The 17,173-nt window shown below is 36.5% G+C and overlaps 2 protein-coding genes across 2 annotated transcripts; both read right to left on the bottom strand.

Annotated features, from left to right (window-relative positions):
• Positions 1-2,310: 2,310 nt before the first annotated feature.
• LOC112094717 lies at positions 2,311-3,773 on the bottom strand. The gene is made up of 2 exons (XM_024176338.1): positions 2,921-3,773; positions 2,311-2,834 (listed from the first exon to the last, which is right to left on the bottom strand). The coding sequence occupies exons 1-2, from the start codon at positions 3,771-3,773 to the stop codon at positions 2,311-2,313; spliced, it is 1,377 nt and encodes a 458-aa protein (XP_024032106.1).
• A 9,775-nt stretch (positions 3,774-13,548) lies between these two features.
• Positions 13,549-16,688, bottom strand: LOC21397821 (3-oxoacyl-[acyl-carrier-protein] reductase FabG). Its single transcript, XM_010114542.2, has 3 exons — positions 16,271-16,688; positions 15,129-15,358; positions 13,549-13,935 (listed from the first exon to the last, which is right to left on the bottom strand). Exons 1-3 carry the CDS (start codon positions 16,611-16,613, stop codon positions 13,657-13,659), a joined length of 852 nt encoding a protein of 283 aa, XP_010112844.1. The 5' UTR covers positions 16,614-16,688; the 3' UTR covers positions 13,549-13,656.
• Positions 16,689-17,173: the final 485 nt, after the last annotated feature.

The raw sequence follows: 17,173 nt of genomic DNA, 5'->3' as shown, positions 1-17,173 counted from the left end.
TGAGAGAGATTGAGAGAACTTGAAAGAGATTGAGAGAGATTGAGAGAAATTGAGAGAGATTGAGAGGGATTGAGAGAGTTTGAGTGAGAAAAATGTGTGAGGGATGGGGGGTATTTATAGGGAAATTTTGGGGTTAAAAAATGATTTTTTTTCAAAAAAAACGGGATAAAACGGCTAGTTTTTTGAAATTCGGGTTCGGGCAGTCGGGCAAACTCGGGCAGCTCGGGCTTTCGGGCAAAATTAAAAAAACTAGCCGTTTTCGGGCAATTCGGGCAATTTGGGCAGTTCGGGCAGTTCGGGCAACTCGGGTTTTCGGGCCGAATTCAGGTAAAAATTCAAAAAACTAGCCGTTTTCGGGTATTCGGGTAATTCGGGCACCTCGGGCGGGTCGGGCAAGTCGGGCAGGCGGGAAAAATTCGGGTAAAATTCAAAAAATCAGGCTTCGGGTCGGGCAATTCGGGCACACCCAATTTTCGGGCAATTTTCGGGTCGGGCAGTTCGGGCTTGGTCGGAAAAATGCAAAAAAATCCCGGCAGACGGCAGTATACGGTGGTTAGACGGCGGCGGGCAAGGGTGGACATGTCAAATCCGGGCTGCCCGAACCCGAATTTCTTGCTTGGACGGGCGGGAATTGGGCCGGCCCGCCCGAGCCCGAAAAAATTCGGGCTTCGGGCGGCCCGCCAACCCGAAGTTCCAGCACTACACTAAACATATCATACTTATCATTATCATCATAGAAAAATCACACATAGAAAGCAGACAATTCACAACATATCTGTGGATTTTTGAAATCATATTTATGTTGTAGGCGAGTTCGTAATTTTGGTGGAGTTTCTTTGATAGGATTAGAAAAAATAAACTACTAATAGTTCTCTTTTTTTTCAACTGTCAGATCTGTATCAAAAACTACTTGATATGCATACTTTTCTAATCTAATGTGACTTTGATCATATTAAACGGTTAAAAATTAGTAGAGAGGCCCATCGGAAAAAATCCATTTGATTTGCAATAGCATATTTTGCCGGACTTGTGAGGATAAATTTGCATTTATAGTAGATAGCTGAAACCACGTGAATTTTTTTTTTTTTAAGTCTAGTTTTGCGCATTCATTAAACTGTAAGACTCTGGACAATATCAATTAGTTAAGATTTTTTACTTTACTAGGTAGTAGTTTTATTGCAGGCGGTCAAAGAGCAAAAAAATTAGGAATATCTAGAAAGATTTAGGGTTCGTTTGGTATAAGGATTGAAATCAGGGTGATTTGAGTAATTTGATTCAGATCCATGATTCATGATTTGAATCATGATTCAGAGTGATTAGAACCTTCGTTTGGATGTGTATATGCATGATTCTGATTCTAACCTGAAATGTGATTCGAATCAGTGTTTGGTTGTCTTATTTTCTGAATTTAAATCATGACCAAAATAATGTAATTTAAAAAATTATATAATAAATATAATTCTTTACGTGTAATTTGAAAAAAAAAATAATTCGTTATATAATTTAAAAAATGAAGTACTAGAAAAAAATTATGTAAATAATTATAACTCAAAATTATAACAAGCTAAGTGAGAAATAAATGGAAAAAATGTGAATAAAATTATATAATATGCCAAGCATATATCAAACTTGTCTCCCACGGCTTCCATTATTTAACAAGCCGGTTTAGCAAATTTCTCAACTTCTTCCAAGTACCGATTGTGGGAGAATGCCAACCATCTCTCCCAAGCCAGGGAGTCTGTCGAAAACCTTCCGAAAGAGACGGATTCGCCTAGTGCGTGGAATGGGTCCCCTGTAATAACAAATGCATTCAATTTTCTCACAAATGCAATAATAATAATAATAATAATAATAATAATAATAATAATAATAATAATAATAATAATAATAATAATAATAATAATAATAATAATAATGATAAAAGCTAACAAACATTATAAGATCAAACCGAGAACCACCAACAACCAAGAACCACCAAAGCAGCATAAGTTAACATTTTTGCAATGCAATACTATTAGTGTTACAAACTAACCTCTTTGGCTTCACGAAAACCTCCAGAAGGCTGAGAGAATGATCTCCTGAGACATGGCAACTCCCCCATACTCTCTTCGGCACACTAAAATAAATGAACAAATATATATACACACAACATACATAATATGAATAGTCCAAGCAATGTGTCCACGAAAAAGCAGAGGAAGAAAATGAAAATGAAAGGTCTTAACAGAATGTATATTCATTCATATTTCAAATATAATTGATACAAGCATATAAAGTAATATTGTAGAACCCCATTGCTGATTTGCACTGTCAACCTTGTCTCCTGCGGCTTCTTTGATATTCCACCCACATGTCATTTGCTAGGCGATCCCTAAAACGACCCATCTCTGTTCGGCTAACTGTAGCTCCTGTTACTGTTGGCTCCTCTGGGACATTGTCGTCATCGTCATCGTCATCAAATCCATCACTATTGGTTGGATCTATTTCACTAACCGGTACTCCATCACGGTAGTACTGATTTAGAAGCGAGTCCCCCTCATTTACCATGTGAATGAAATTATGTAAGATTGCACATGCCACTGGAATCTTCACTTGTTTAGTCATTGGATAAGTGTTATTGGTCCGCCTTAATATAGGGAACCTAGCCTTCCAAACACCAAATGTCCGCTCTATACAATTTCGCAGGGATGAGTGTTTGTAGTTAAAAACATCTTTAGGTCCCTTAAATCCACCACTTCTCCTTTGGTAGTCAGGCAAGTGGTAAGTCCCACCTCTGTACGGAGCAAGAAAACAACTATTGTTTGCGTACGCCGCGTCAACAAGATAGTATTTTCCTACGCAAGTTAAACGAATTTTGTTAGAATTTGGATGTTGTAACAGGTAACAAATTGAGAATCATATAGATGGGTTGCGGTCTTACCAGGCGGTGGATGTGGGAATTTGAACTTGGGTTCGGCGACCGCATCCGCAAGCACTCGTGCATCATGTGCTGAACCTTCCCAACCACTAAATATGTATGTGAACTTCATATCGAATGAACAGGCTGCCATTACATTAAGAGAGTTGAACCCTTTCCTATTGCGGTACGCAGTCTGATTTTGAACACCAATCGGTGTACACGGTATATGAGTCCTGTCAATTGCACCTATGCAGTCCTGAACAACAGATCCATAATGAAATATGTTAGTGTGTTTATAAACCAAAGTTGTGGCATACTGATAAGACTGAGAAACAAAACTTACGTTAAACCAAGTCCCATATCTATGACGATTGCCACGGACAAAATCACTAACTTTGTCATAGTTGGGAGGTTTAATGAAATCATCGTGCAACGCACAAATTGCACCTAGGACGTCACTGAATCTTCGTGAAATTGTCTCCCCCGAATGTTGCCATACATCTTGTGACTCACGATTAGTTTGACTTTGTGCAACGATGGTTAAGAAGACAAATACTTGTTCTGGGACGTTCATATTGTTTGTTGGTTGTAACAAACCTCTCTCTATTAGTATTTCACAAAGAATCCTAAATGCACGTGGTCCCATACGCACCTTGTTAAACATTGCAGCCTCATTAGTATTTGCTAATAACTCGTTCACTTTGTCTATACCCCTTAAAGCAGAGTTATGCATCGGCCTTGGTACCCGGTACTCATCATAAACAATGGCGGCGGCTGTAGCGAGGCGTATTGCTGCACGAAAGCCCCTTCTGCGGCGTCTCGTTCTGCTTGACTCCACTTCATGACTTTCGTTTGCTGAACCTTGTGGCTGCATGATGTTGCTTTACGCGTTAACCTGTAACGAGAAAATAAATACAAAAAATGTGTCAAGTATGATCTCAATTATTGTAATCTACTTCGTCAACCACCTGCGTTCCAAACTAAATGAGGAGTTGGTTATAATAACTCAAATGTATTTAAAACAATTACTCAGAAATAAACCACAACTCAAATGGTCCAAGTCATGATTTTGGAATTAAAAAAATTACACCACAACAATCCGGATCAATGGTCCAAGTGCACTACTCAGAAATAAAGGATACAACTCATAATCAACTTAAACATTACACTAGAGAACACGACTCAAATAAACCTCACTAAGTAGATAACACTCGAATGAAAATAGTAGACACTAAATCGTGGTCCACCATGGCGGAAAATCGGACCATTTGGCACTAACATTCGCCATTTAAGGCGTAGGTGGGCGGTTGTAATGGTTTGGTGGTTGGTTATAGGGCTGTGGAGGCTGATTGTATGAATTAGGTGGCTGGATGTAGGGGTTAGGTGGGTGATTGTATGGGTTAGGTGGCTGGTTGTAGGGATTTGGGACTTGAGAGAAGTTGCGAGGTGGCTGGCTATAAGGATCCCGAAACAGATGCAGGGCTGGAGTTTGTGGGACTTCAATAAAGTCACTAATAAAGTTCCGCCTAATGTCATCATCAATTCTGCCCCAAACTGGCCGCCAAGTAGGGGAACTCATGATTTTGTCAAAAGCATGTGTTTGCATACGCTTATCAAGTCCCATCTCTGCAAGCGAATTTAGGATGATATCAGCTTCATTAGGGCCATTGACGGTGTTCAAAGATGGCTGGCTTTCCTTGTCTGTATGAAGATCCTCTCTCAAATCATCTCTCATGTCCTTAACATATGAGAGTAGCATCTCCCGCGAAGAATCGTTGGATTTCCTTGCTCTGGACTGTCTTTTCTGAATCCCACGTGACGATGAGGCGATATTTGTTGTATTTCGCCGTCCATAACGTTCAACGCGGCTGGAAAGATCATCACGCACATCGTCATCATCACTATTTTGGTATGGAGCATCTCTGGTTGGCTGTTGTTGTTCATCGGCAGCAGTAACATCCTCCATGTGTGCATCATCCGCTGCCTCTTCTCCTACACTTGGGTGATATGCACCTAATCCAGTAGCTCTAACTCTACTGGGGAATAGGGCAGCCAAGTACGCCTCGTTCAGCTTCCATCCATTAGTAAACACTGTTTTCACATCGCGGTTTCGCTAAAAATAAATTAGAGAATTGGTTAGTAACCTCTAAGTAGAGAGGTAAGTTTGTAACAATTTAAATATGTCACTGTTATTGTGATTATAATCAATGTCATATGTTACCTTACAAAGATCTTTCTGTAGCTCCTCAGAACAAGTGAAAGTTGAAGTGGTAGAATCCCATCCTACTCCTGTATGACTTTGTAACATTTTGTACGCGGCGTATACCTTACCCAATCGTCGGCGTTTCTCCTTAAGACGCTCACCATCGGGAACATAGCCATCAAAAAAGCCGGCCATTTTTGAGGCCCAGTGATTATAATGATGAGTTTCTGGTAGGCGACCATGGTTAGTGTCGTGGTATTCGTAAAATTTCTCTAGCAAAAAAGCCTCTGCAGCAGGGCTCCAAAAAAGTGGCCTCTCATCTCTAGTTTTTCTTGGCATCTACGCACGCAGATCACAACCAGGAGCAGGACAACACATGCAAAAACGGAAGACACCACATTCACAAAATGACAACAAAACTAAAAAACAACTACAACAACAACAAACCAAACTAAGGGGGACCAAACCTGCCTCCCAGGGGGCTTTTAACTCAAAAGGGGACCAAACTTCCCTAGAATTTTGGTATCCAGAAACCTCCCTGGAATTTTGGCCACAGACTTTTTAACACTGTTTTTTTTTTGCTTGCAGATATGGATCACCTCTATTGATAGGGGTATTTTGCACTGCTCGTTAGTATATATACACATTGGATTCTTGGTAAGACATATTGGATTAGTATATATACATACATACATACATATATATATAAAAAATATGTCCAGATGCAACGCAACTGAACATTAGGACCTGAGTTCTTTCTTTTCATTAGGTCAATTCATTTTTTTTTTTTTAAGTTTCAAGTCCTTAGGACCTGAGTTCTTAAACAGAACATCATTCCTATTCATTATTAAAAAAAGGGCCCACCGAAGTTAAAAAAATAAGAAGAAAAGAAATTACCATCTCTAACCGATTCTTGGTAAGATATATAGGATTATATACATATATATATATATATATATGAAAACTATAGTCCAGATGCAACACAACTGAACATTAAAACAAGCTTAACACAACTGAACATTAAACACAACTATAGTCCAGCTTAGTTATACTTATCATTATTCTCGTTGGCATTTCTTTAAAAAAAAAAAAATAGTAGATCTATTACTCACAGTCCCCAAATTACTTACAGGAACTATTGTAATCAAACGTAAAACAAATCAAAAACCATATCAGGATTATCAAACCAACTGCCAGAAACAAATCAAAAGTTATCAAAATTCCTTGTTTCTCAAAATTTTGGCGTTGTCGTTTTCCTATTTTTCTCACTATTCGGCAATGAGAGTTGGAACCATTTTCTTAGAAGTTTCAGAGGGGGAAAGAAGCTCATCTATAGACAAATTTTTCACTAGAATTCTTATGCGAATGAGCAAAAATTTTGTTGATATTTAACCTAGTTCAGAAACAAATGCACCAAGATCTCAGAAAGCAAACACTATCTCCAGAAAACAAAAGTTGAACCCGGAATCACAACCAAGTCTAGCACTGTCTCGACAAACCACAATCACAACCAAATCAAACACTATCCAGTCTACAGAAACTAAAGTCACAGACGAAATCACTATCCACTCTCCAGAAACCAAAAGTCACATCCAGAAACCAACGAGAAATACAAGGTGAGGATAACTTACTGTTACAGAGTTTGAATCCGACGACGAGATGAAGGACAACGGATGCAGCACTCCAAACGCAGAAGATGATTTCTTCCGAGTCCTCAACGACCTTCTGACCTCTCTCCGGTGAAGTCGAGGAATGAGCTTGCTTTCGTAGTATCGGTGAAATCGGTACCGAATCTGGAGTTTTCTTTGATTGTTGATAAAAACCCCTTTACTCCGGCCACTTCTCATCAACAGCGACTGAAGGGGAACTTGCGAACAACGTTCGAGGACGTTTGGGAATAGACAAGAAGACTGGAAAAGAGAGAAAAAGCCAGAGGGAATCTCGGCTGTTCACCCATGCGAGAGGCAAAAGGGACTGCAGATTCTCTGCTGAAGCATGGGAGAGGAAGCCAGGGTCGTTGGAAGTTGGGTGTGAGCATTAAGTGCACAGTAAATTTTACTGTGCACTGGGGTTTCAAACGGGTGAATCAGGGGGGGGCCTGATTCTGAAATCAGGCCCCAAAATGATCCCAATCACTTTTCAAATCACATTTTTTACTGTTTATTTTTGTCTTTCCAAACACTGATTTGATTTTAATTAGGGGATTTGAATCCCTCAATCCCCCAACCAAACATGCACTAAACTTTTGTTCGGATGTTGCTTTTGAGTGGATCCCTATGTTAGAGAATGAATGTGCGGTAGAATCGCAAAATGGGTCCTTCTTACGGGTGCCTCTGGTTGTTTCTCTCTTAGGAGTTAGCTCCCTCTATAGCTACCATGTTTTAGCTGTCGTGCTTTCTAACATGCAAAGTCTAATTCTCAGTATAAAAATAAAAATAAAAACTTGCTTAAGGCTCCCGTTTATTTCACCGATTCGAGTTTAAAATTTAAATTTTATTACAGTAAAAAATTCTCTGAAACAATCACATCTAACTTTTTTACTACAGCAAAAAGTTCTCATATAAAGTCACATCTTAACTCGAATCAGCGAACTAAACGAGACCTAAATATCCCATAGCTTAATGTATATGCTCGTTTGAGATGCTAGAACTTGTACTGGTCCATTAATACCACAGCCCTAACGGCGATTATTCTCAAACCATCCGAAGAAGAAGACGACAATCACAGCTGAAGCAACCAAACCACATAATTGATTTGGTCCCGCGCGGAGGAACTTGTGATGGTCGACTCGAGGAGCTGCGGCAATGACATGGCAGTATTACGCTTAGAACCTCCACTGTTAAAGTGTACCACTCAAGTCTTACCCTTCAATAATTGCCTTTAACCAGTCCATCTTTGCTAAATTCAGATACAACAAACACATTAACATGTAACTCAGATAGAATAAGTAAAGATTTTTTCTTGATAAGATAGATAAAAACAGATTCAGTTTATGATCTATTATCTTGCTACTTTAAGATTAGGAGTTAACATGGGAACACGAGCACCTTCAGCCTCTCGAATCGCTTCCATTAAATCCTTCGCATCTGCTAGCTGAAATTCAGAGATAAACAAGATACCATCGACTTATAAGTCGAAACGACACTGATAATGCAAAGGTTTAGAAAAACCATTAAGCAAAGAAATCTATGATATGCAAAATTATATCAAAGATGAAATAACAGATACAACCACAATAATAGAAAAATATAGCAAATTTTTTAATCTGTAGAGGCATACTCGTTTCTGAGTGCTTGAAATCATATAAATCAAGATTCAATAGAAGAGTTGGTAAATCCTTCTTATATTCATTAATTGAATAAGAATATAACCAATGACAACATGCCTTAATAGCAAATCAATCTGTCAGAGACTTGAGACGGCTAAAATCCAATCAAGTTAATAACAATAACTTGAGACGATACAAAAATTAGACATACGAGAGATATTCAAAGACTCTAAATCCAAAAAAAAAAAAAAAAAGGAGAGAGAAAGAAAGAAATACCTCAGTAGAAGAAGAAGACGACGGCATAAGAAAAAATATAACGAATATCAATCTTTTTGCACACCTTCCAGATCAATTGGTACCAATAAGAACCTTATAAGCAGAGAGTGGTTTCAAGTGTTGGGGGACGCAAAAAAATTCCTAAGAACCGTTAGGTGCCTATAGGAACAGTACGTATGAGTAACAGGTAGAAGACCCGACTATGTTGAGGTCCCGCAAGGTGGAACCCATAAGGGGTTGAGGAGTTACACTGATTGTATTGTATCCAACATCATTAGATGTACTACCTTCGAGCATATGGAGTTAAAGAAAAAGCAAAACTTAGTAAGTGCATATCTAACATCTTTTGTTAGAATTCCATTCAAAGCAAGTGGCAACAATTATTGCATCACTTTGTGACAATCGTGCATCTTCATTCTAATAATTTTTAAGTCCTTCACCGACACCAAATTCTTGAAATTGGAAGAATACTCTTTTGGAACTTTGACGGAAGTAAGTCGCTCACAGAACTTTTTCTTTTCTTGTCTCGATAGTGTATACTTAGCCAAAGGTATGTAAGTGCAAGTGCTTTTTTCTTCAGGACCCAAGTCACATCCAATTTGCATCTCCACGAGATTTAACCGTGCTTTGGACTATCTTTCATTTTACTAGGGATGTCAAGCAACGTGCGAAATATTGACTCATAAACATTTTTCTCAATATGCATGACATCCAAATAATGACTAACGAAGAGTAAACTCCAATATGAAAGTTTGAAAAAAATTAACTTCTTCTTTTAAGGTCCAATCGCCGGCTCATTATTTGTTCCTTTCTTCTTCCAAAAAACCACTTTCACGTTCTTGACCATCTCAAATATTTGTTTCCCTATCAACGGTTTTGGAAGTGGTCTTTCTTCAGTCTTACCAATAAATGCTTCTTTTTTTTTTTTTTTTTTGCGGTATCGATGATTCATAGGCAAGAATCTCCTATGACCATCATAAAACGTCTTCTTTCTATTTTTCAACCAGATAGATGTCTCTATCATGCAAACGGAGCAATCTATGGAACTCTTAACTAAGTACCCATATAGGTTTTCATATGCAGGGAAGTCATTAATGGTCCACATCAACATTGTACGGAGTGTGAAGGTCTCTTGATGGAAACCATCCTCAACTTCGATATCTCTTTCCCATAATCTCCTTAGCTCGTCGATCAACATTGCCAAGTACACACCAATATCATTTCCCAGTTGATTAAGTCCTGAAATCAACAAGGTCAATATTATGAGCTTCCACTTCATGCACAAGTTTGATATCCCATCAATGGTAAGTCTAAATTTGTCATTTTCATTACCTATAGTAGCAGTGAGCAGTGCAAATCACATAGTTAGATACATTGGTGTTAGGTTTTTGGTAATTTTTATGGGTGTTACTTGTAATGTGCAAAACTCTCGATATCAAAGTGACTTCATGACCACAAATTTGTTCTGTTTCATGATGTTTGGGATGTGTGGCATTTTTGTTTTTGTTTTTTGTTTCTTGTCTTTTGTGTGTGTCACTTAAGGTATGTTTGGTAGGAAGGATAGAATGAGGAAAGGATAGATAGGTTGTGAGGGAAGAATAATACGAAGGAAGGGAAGGATTGTAAATTTATTTAACGTTGTTTGGTATGATAGGAAGGAAAGATTATAGTTATACATCCCTTTGGTATTAAAAGTGGAAAGTAAAGAAAGGATTGCTATTATTTATAAAAGTATTATGTTACGCGTGATAAATAAATCGTTTTAGAAAATAAATTGAATTTATTTAGTTAGCATGTTAATTGGTGCGTTATCAATACATAACACCGAAATATTATAGTAATATAAATAATGTTCCTGCTGAATGCATTCGAATAGTATAAACATCTAATATTAAATATGTTTTTTTTTTTTAAATATATGTTAGCATACATACGCAAACTGCGTAAATTTTGAACTTATTATTCTGTCTTTGAAAAATATGATAACTATATTTGCTGAGATGAAATTCATTTATTAATTATTAATGAGATGAAGTTTTGCAGGAAAATAAAAACCTACTTATTAAGTGGTACGAGTTTCCAACAAAAGAGAGTTAAATTTGTAATGTCATATTGTGACTTTTGTCTCCGTCACCAATCCATCCTAAGTAGGGAAGATTCTTACGAGATTCCACTCCCTTGACCAATCCACCCAACCAAACAAACAAACAAAAAAAGCTCCCCTCCCTCATTTCCCCCACCCCTATCCTTCCACCTTTCAATCCACCCTATCAAACAGACCCTTAAAGCTTCAATGTGATGCATTCATGCAATTTTAATTGGAAAAGATGATGCATGGGTGTGCGATTCTTCCAAGACTCATGAAAAGTTCTTTATTAAAGTCTCGTTTACTTCGTAGATTTAAATTTTCAATTCGAGCTAAAATATGATATTTTCTTCTAGTTTTTAACCGTAACATAAAAAATTAGATGTTTTATTAACTATAGAGCCCTAAAACTAAAAATTTAAATCGGTAAAATGAACGAGGCCTAAGACTTGCATTTCGGAACAAACGTGGAAGAATAAACTGAAGCAGATTTACCACTTCTAATTGGCTTGCTGTGGAAAACCTGTTGAAGATTTTCGAGGGAGTGGTAACTGATCTGCAGCTGATTTTGTCGCCAAAGTCCGAAAGCAAACACTCTGCAATGTAACAGGACATAAGGCCTATAGGATGAGGAAATTGGCTACTAATAAAATTGAAAATTTAGGATCAAACACTCAAGATGAATATGATGGCAGTTGCAAAGGCCGCAACTGAGGCACGGTTTAACTCCGTCGCGGAAGATATTACAAATGAGGACCTGAAGGCTTTTGAATGGTAGATGGAAAAGAGGCTTGGCTCATTGGACCAGGGGCTATTTTCAGGACCATTCTAAAGTGTGATATCTCACTGAACAAGTTGGTGGAAGCTTGAATGGGACAAAAACTGTCTTACATGCGTCATGAAGGGTGACACGCATTCAACTTGATACAAACTATTGTCTCGTTCATTTTACCGATTTGAGTTTTCAATTTCAGTTTTGCTACAGTTAAAAGCTCTCATAAAAAGTCAAATCTAACTTTTTTTCTGCTACAGTTAAAAGTCACATCTCAGTTCGAATTGAAAACTCGAATTAACGAACTAAACGAGGCTTATCATGTGAGAACTTGTTCATGGAGAAAATGGTGACACTCTGGGATTCCATGCTCATATGCCATTGCCTGTATTTGGAAAATGGGCCAAGATCCTGAGGAATATGTTCGTCATTAGTACAAGAGGGTGTATCTTAATACTTATGTATATAAGATATCTGCCATTAGAGACCGACCAAGACGAGTGGGCTAAATCTGCATTGCCTCCAATGTTGAAGCCTAAATAAAGAAGGCGGCCAAGAAGGCCAGAGAGTGAGAACGCTTGAGCCTCCAATATGAAGTGACAAATGTGGTAAAGAAGGCCATAACAATCGGACTTGCATAAGGCGTAAGGCGGCTTTTAGTAACTTACAAAATCCGGTGCAAGCAGTGATGGAGTCAACTTTTCATTTTAATGAGGGTGTATATTAAATTTTTTTAATAAATTATCTTAGTGGAGACATATAAAAATATATATTTATTTTAGTGTGAGCATAAATTATTTCAGTAGGAGTTTAAGTGTAAAATTTTAAAATTTTAAAAATTAATATTTAAAAAAAAAAATTTTGAATTGGGACGGTAGCCTCCACTGAGCTGTATTTAAATCCGCCACTGGATGCAAGTAGACCTCATAACCCAGCTCTTGTGTGTAGTATTTAATTGGCAGCTCATAATTGATGACTAAATCCCCCTACAAAACCAATATATATCATCCTGCCCATCTTTTTCGCATAAGACCCCCCAAACTTTAGGCGTTTTATATTCTTCATAGACACCAAAGTTATCTTGAAGAACAAGAACCAAAGTTGCCATGAAGAAAAACAACCAGATGAGTAAAACCATTCTCAATAAAACTCAAAAGAAGAATTCAAACTGCTTACCCCGCAGTTCTATTTTTAAGTCGTGGATAGAATGTCCATTAACAACACAAAAATATTCAACCAAACGAATTAAAACAATAAGACCAACTATTATAAAATTAAAAATTAAACTCTTTAGTAATTCAACTCCTATTTACATTCGGATATATATAATCTTACCCAATTTAGGATATGTCAGGATCACTTCTTTGCGTAGATAATTTTTCCATTTTTCTTTAATTGTTTCTTATATTTTTCATTTTTTCGGTACAATTATATTTTTCATATTTACGTCAATGGTATTTCTACCCCCGTAAAACAAATTCAAAGGTTTTTGTTTTTAATTATTTTCGTAATATTTATTACACTCTTTTATACTATTTTTATATAAGTCATGCTTTAAAATTCTTGACGAAAGAATAATTTATATCTTTGACTTTGAATTTACCATTAAATAAAAAATAAAGTTTTGGTCAAAAACATTTGAATCGTACTTTTTCAAAACAAAAAAAAAAAAAAGCTGTCATAATAATATACAGACATCTCTTTATGTTTTTTTTTTTTAACCAAAAAAAAAACATACATTTTTCTGAAGAAATATATTTGATAGTTTCACTAAATGAAATATACATATATCACTAAATGAAGTATACAGACATTAGTTTTTGTTTTTTTTTTCCCCTTTGAAAAGTTTAACGAAAGCAGATTTCAAGTAAAACTAAGCAAAAATAATTGTCTTTCAAAAAAAAAATACAAAACACAAAACGCTAGAAATATTAAGATTGAAAAAACAAAAAATAGTGGAACATTACGGCACTAATTTATGGATCATCGTTTTCCCAAAGCAAACAGCCTTAATAGATAGTATTTATTAGTTATTACATGGTAATGGGAAACGACATTCAGGCCGTTTATCAAATATTCAAATCTTTCTACTGTCTTTGCGTTCTTTCACTCATAACTGGCGAAACAGGGAATGCCAAAAAAACCACAAAATTCAAAGAGAAGAAAAAATAGGGACCGCCGGCAAGATAGAACCAGCGTCGACGACATAAACATTTCCCGAAACGTATTCCGAAGAATCATGTATCAAATATCGAACAAGCGACGTCAATGCCGGATCCGAGGTGCCAAAAGTCCTTAAAGGCACAATTCTCTCACCTACAATGGATAGCCAATCTTTCTTGATGAGGCCTTCAGTAATCTCAGACTTGAAGAGCCCCGGTGATATTGAATTCACTCTGATCTTGTAAGGCCCCAATTCAAGAGCCATAACCTGTCATCTCTTCTCTATCAGTATGATTACACATAAGTCTTCTTCTTATCACTAATGAAATCAAGAATAATCCAAGAAGTGGACAACACTAAGGCCTCGTTCGTTTCGCTGATTCGAGTTTAGAATTCGAGTTGAGATGTGATTTTATGTGAGAGCTTTTTACTGTAGTAAAAAAGTTAGATGTGACTGTTTATGAGAGTTTTTTACTGTAGCAAAACTTAAATTCTAAACTCGAATCAGCGAAACGAACGAGGCCTAAGAGTTTTCAATTTCAATTTTACTACAGTTAAAAGCTCTCACAAAAAGTCACATCTAACTTTTTCTGCTATAGTAAAAAACTTTTATATAAAATCACATCTCAGCTCAAATTAAAAACTCAAAGCAACAAACTGAATGAGGCCTTAGATTAGCCTATAAGCTACTAGACTTCTTTTAGGCTTTCCATATTGTAAAAACTTGGAAGTGACTGATATTATGACATACTATTGTTCTCAAGGTGTAGGCATACTAGTTGGTAACGAATAGGAGGACGAGTTTCGTAGGCGGGCCAACCTACTTGGGATGTGCTAAGCTTCTTTGATGTAAGTTATTCGTTCTCCATTTACATTAAAAAAAAATGATAAAGATTACGACGACAGATTTAAAATTTACAATAAGAAGTCGAAACATAAAAGGAAATTGGAGAGTTTTTGAGGTCTTTCAATGAGTGATCTCAATTCTCAAGGGTAGTTTCCAATATACAATACATTAGTTACTAATTGCCAAATAGAGAGCAGAATAAGGTAAGTTGAAGAGGAAAAGGCAAAATAAGAATCTGAATGATAACTATATCACTTGGGTCCATACGCAATAATAACCAGCAAGTAAACACATCTTAGCTAAGAAACTTGCAACAAACTAAAAGCCTCAACCATTCCTTCCCTGTCCTAGCTGAACCCCAAGTTACACGTTTAGAAATTGGCACTATAATTGAAAGAAAAAAAAACACAAAAACGTTGAATTTTATTCTTTTTATTCTTTTTTTCCTATTATGCGATTTTGTTTTAGTGTATTTTCTCTTTTCTCTATTCGGTCATTCCTTAATAGAATTTTCTTATCATTTCAGTTTGAAGGTCAACAACCGCACTTAATTTGACAAGCATGTCTATAACAGTGTTTCATCTCAAATCAGCGGCAAAGTTACATGTCATTACCTTTGACAACGTGTTCACACCGGCCTTCGAAGCAGAATATGCGAGTCCCCCAGGCAACTGACCACGGTTAAGCCCGGAAATAGAAGAAATGTTGATGACCGACCCTCCTCGACCTGCATCGCGCATCAGTCTGCAGACGTACTTCGACACCAACCAAGTTCCTTTCAAGTTTGTGTTAAAAACAGTGTCCCATTCATCCTCAGACAAGTCCAATGGAGATTTCACATTACCTAAAGGCACACAAATATAACTATAAACTTCTGTCTTCACACATTTTGAGGAAATTTGTAACAAAAACCTTTGTTTACAGTTTACGCATCCAGAGATTGAAATCAAAATTTGGCTAAAACTGAAGCAACATATATTGATATCAAATTGCAATGCAATATAGCAAAAGAGCTCAAATTTGTCTTGCAACTATACAGATATGTATAGTACTAATCCGTTTAAATAATGTATATACTCGTTTGAGGCACTAGATTTTGTAGTTATATATGTTAGAACTACATCTTCTTATCTGGGTTTTACTGGAATATGTACTTCTCTGATAAAATTTGTGCCATAAGGCCACGTTTGCGTCTGATAAAATTTATAGCAGATTAACAAAACAACTTTAAGATGAAGAGTCTGTGGTCCGTAATTTTCCCATATGTCTCGAGTTTCAAATAATGAAAAAGAAAGAATCAAAAGAATGAAAACATTCATTTTAATTCAGCAGCTTCTCTAATAACCAAAAAAAACTAATCCTCCGTGAATAAAAAAGGGATTCCCTTTAACAAAATCAACATACAAACTATAAAAATTCAGAACAAAATAGTAACAATAACAAAGTCAAAATTCTAACATTCTAACAGACTACGACATTTACACAAAATTCTCTTCCTCAAAGTCCAATACTAACACTTAAAAAAAAACAAAAACAAAAAACATTGGGAAGAAATCAAATACAAATAAAATTTGATTCTCTATTGTATAAGACCCAGTTAGTACAAAAAACCAAAGCAGAAAAAGAACATATATATATATACACGCGCGCGCATAAATTTGCTCGAAAACAATCATAAATGAATTTTAACAGAAGAGAAACATTTGGAAAATAAATAAATAAATAAATACAAAACGAAACAAAACAAAACAAAAACCTCTGAATCCCGCGTTGTTAATCAAAGCATCAATCCTCCCAAAGGCTTCCCAAGCCTTCTGCACGGACTTCTCAATGGTGGGCCCGTCGGCGCAGACATCGAGCTCCACCGCCACCGCTCTGAGATCAGTAGACGACGACGACTGGGTGGGCAGAACGACATTATTGATTTGGTCGCAGAGGGACTTCAGGCGGTCGACGCGGCGAGCGGCCGCGATGACGTGGCAGCCGACCTTGGCGAGGTCGAGGCAGAACTCATGGCCGAGCCCCGATGAGGCTCCGGTGACCATCACCACCCTCCCACTCAGGTCGTGCCATGGCTCGAGTTGCTGCTCCGATGCCATTGTTGGTGGTGAGGACTTCAGAGAGTAAATGAAATGAGTCGGTAATTTAATAATAATATACTATTATTATGCATCTGCAATGAAATAGTCTGGTTATATAGCTTTTTTTTTGTTTTTCCTTTTTTGTCCGGTGATGAGGGAGACCCTTTATTAAAAAAATAAATAAAACAAATGAGGACGAAAACGGAAAAGACCCGAAATAAAAACATGGAAACAAAGATTTTAATTTATTTTTTTGTGTTTTAAATTAGTTCTATTTTGTTTAATTTATTTTTATTTAATTAGATGTTATTTTATTTTATTTTAATGTATTTTTGTTTAATTTTATTTTTTATTCTAATTATTTATAGCATTTTTATTTGAAGGGAACTGGGGTGCAAGACAGTATAAAAACGGAAAAAATCAGACAAAAAATCAATTAAAATAAATAACAAATAGAATAAATAATAATAAAACAGAAATTTAGACTTTATTATGAGCGTAATTTATTTAAAATAACGTTTATACAAATTATTTAAGAAAAAAAGGAAAAGAAGAATAAAAGGACATAAAATAAATGA

This window comes from Morus notabilis, unplaced genomic scaffold (genome assembly GCF_000414095.1).
Source record: "Morus notabilis unplaced genomic scaffold, ASM41409v2 Scaffold224, whole genome shotgun sequence".
Classification (NCBI taxonomy): domain Eukaryota; kingdom Viridiplantae; phylum Streptophyta; class Magnoliopsida; order Rosales; family Moraceae; genus Morus; species Morus notabilis.
This window is presented reverse-complemented; position numbering and strand designations above follow the sequence as displayed.

What these genes read in the sequence shown, in the direction of transcription:
- LOC112094717 (XM_024176338.1), bottom strand. Translation starts at nt 3,773, where the DNA reads ATGCAGCCACAAGGTTCAGCAAACGAAAGTCATGAAGTGGAGTCAAGC. An exon ending in ATTCCCACATCCACCGCCTG is followed by an intron (nt 2,835 to 2,920) that starts GTAAGACCGCAA and finishes TAACTTGCGTAG; the next exon opens with GAAAATACTATCTTGTTGAC.
- LOC21397821 (XM_010114542.2), bottom strand. Translation starts at nt 16,613, where the DNA reads ATGGCATCGGAGCAGCAACTCGAGCCATGGCACGACCTGAGTGGGAGG. An exon ending in TAACAACGCGGGATTCAGAG is followed by an intron (nt 15,359 to 16,270) that starts GTTTTTGTTTTG and finishes GTGTGCCTTTAG; the next exon opens with GTAATGTGAAATCTCCATTG. An exon ending in GTGTGAACACGTTGTCAAAG is followed by an intron (nt 13,936 to 15,128) that starts GTAATGACATGT and finishes AAGAGATGACAG; the next exon opens with GTTATGGCTCTTGAATTGGG.